The 2038-nt window shown below is 46.1% G+C and overlaps 1 protein-coding gene across 1 annotated transcript in view; it reads right to left on the reverse strand.

Annotated features, from left to right (window-relative positions):
• The window catches only part of ASMT (acetylserotonin O-methyltransferase), a 34078-nt gene that overhangs the window by 21807 nt on the left and 10233 nt on the right, over positions 1-2038 (reverse strand). Inside the window, exon 4 of the mRNA XM_017854238.1 lies at positions 1523-1591. Within this exon, the coding sequence (XP_017709727.1) occupies positions 1523-1591 (69 nt within the window). The remainder of the gene's footprint in view (positions 1-1522; positions 1592-2038) is intronic.

Below are 2038 nucleotides of genomic sequence, written 5' to 3' on the forward strand. Positions count from 1 at the left end.
AGGAAGGAGTAAGGGAAGGAGGGAAGGAAGGAAGTGAGGGAGGGAAGTAGAGGGGTGGGAGGGAGGGAAGGGAGGAAGGAAGGAGGCAGGGAGGGAGGAAGGGAGAAAGGAAAGAAGGTAGGAAGGAAAAAGGAAGAAAGAAAGAGAGAAAGAAGAAAGAAAGAAAGAATGAAAGAAAGAAAGAGAAAGAAAGAAAGAAAGAAAGAAAGAAAGAAAGAAAGAAAGAAAGAAAGAAAGAAAGAAAGAAAGGAGAAGAGAGGAAGAAAAAAGGAGGGGAAATACGGGGCATGAAAACAGAGAAGACGAGAGAAAGGAGAAGAGAAGACAGGAGAGGAGAAGGAGAGAGGCAGGTGAAGGAAGGGGTCGGGAGACGTAGAAATGAAAAGAGGAGAGAAGGGAAGAGAAAGGAGAAAAGAGAGGAGAAAGGAAGAGGAAAAGAAGAGAAAGGGGATGAAAGGGGATGGGAGAGAAAAGTAGAGGAGAGGAAAGAAGAGAGTGAAGAAGAGAGAAGAGAGAGGAGACAAGAGAGGGAAGCTGGGAGAGAGGAGCGGGGAGGTGGAGAGGAAAAGAGAGGAGAGAAGAGAAGGAAAAGGAGAGAAAGAGAGGAGGACAGAAGAGGAAAAGAGAGGGAACAGGATGGAAGGAGAGGAGAGGGGAGGGGAATAGAGGAGAGAGGAGGGGAGGAGAGGAGAGGCTGGGGGGCAGGCAAACCCCTCAGGCATCCCCTTGTCCTTCACACGCTTCTCTACTCCATGCTTCAGCCAGCTGGAACACTGGACCGGCCCATCAATCCACCTCCATCTTGGAGTTCCAGGTAACAGCTTCAGGCAAAGGCCAAAGCTGTGTCCACGTCCACAAAGCAAAGTGAAGAACTGGGGTCTCACCTGGCCTCACCTTCACCTCTGACCAAATAAAAAATTAGGCCTCTATTTTCTTTCTTTTTTTTTTTTTTTTTTTTTTTTTTTTTTTTTTTGAGACGGAGTTTCACTCTTGTTGCCCAGACTAGAGTGCAATGGCACGATCTCAACTCACCGCGACCTCCGCCTCCCAGGTTCAAGCGATTCTCCTTCCTCAGCCTCCCGAGTAGCTGGGATGACAGGTGCCACCACTACTCCCAGCTAACTTTTGTATTTTTAGTAGAGATGGGGTTTCACCGTGTTGGCCAGGCTGGTCTCGAACTCCTGACCTCAGGTGATCCACTCGCCTCGGCCTCCCAAAGTGCTGGGATGACAGGCGTGAGCCACCGCGCCTGGCCTATGCCTCCATGTTCTACATAAACACTGAGTTTGTGAGTAGTCCTTTGGAAGCAAGGGTCAAGTTGCACCCACTCAGGAACTGGATCCATTCGAACATCACATGAGCAAAATCTGGGATGGTAGTGGGGGTGGGGGATGTTATTTTAAATTAAATGGCGAATTCCTCCTGGGCTATCCCATTTGAGTACATTGATTGAGTCTCCTAAGTCCTTTAGAAATAAACACAATCTTATCTGAGTTGTTGGTTTCAAAGTGATGGGTGTTACCTGTAGATGGCCATAAAAAGGTCTTCAGCAGGAACGCCAAACGTCTCCAGGTACTGGTTCTTTCCTTCTCTAAGAAAAGAGAGGGAAGGCTGTTGTTTAACTACCTCATCTCATCTCATCTCATCATCTCATCTCATCATCTCATCATCTCATCTCATCATCTCATCTCTCATCTCATCTCATCATCTCATCATCTCATCTCATCATCTCATCTCATCATCTCATCATCTCATCTCATCATCTCATGTCATCATCTCATCATCTCATCTCATCTCATCATCTCATCTCATCATCTCATCTCATCTCATCTCATCATCTCATCTCATCATCTCATCTCATCATCTCATCTCTCATCATCTCATCTCATCATCTCATCATCTCATCTCATCATCTCATCTCATCATCTCATCTCATCTCATCTCATCATCTCATCTCATCATCTCATCATCTCATCATCTCATCTCATCATCTCATCTCATCATCTCATCTCATCATCTCATCTCATCATCTCATCAT

Source organism: Rhinopithecus bieti, unplaced genomic scaffold (assembly GCF_001698545.2).
Source record: "Rhinopithecus bieti isolate Rb0 unplaced genomic scaffold, ASM169854v2 scaffold_38008, whole genome shotgun sequence".
NCBI classification, from domain to species: Eukaryota; Metazoa; Chordata; class Mammalia; order Primates; family Cercopithecidae; genus Rhinopithecus; species Rhinopithecus bieti.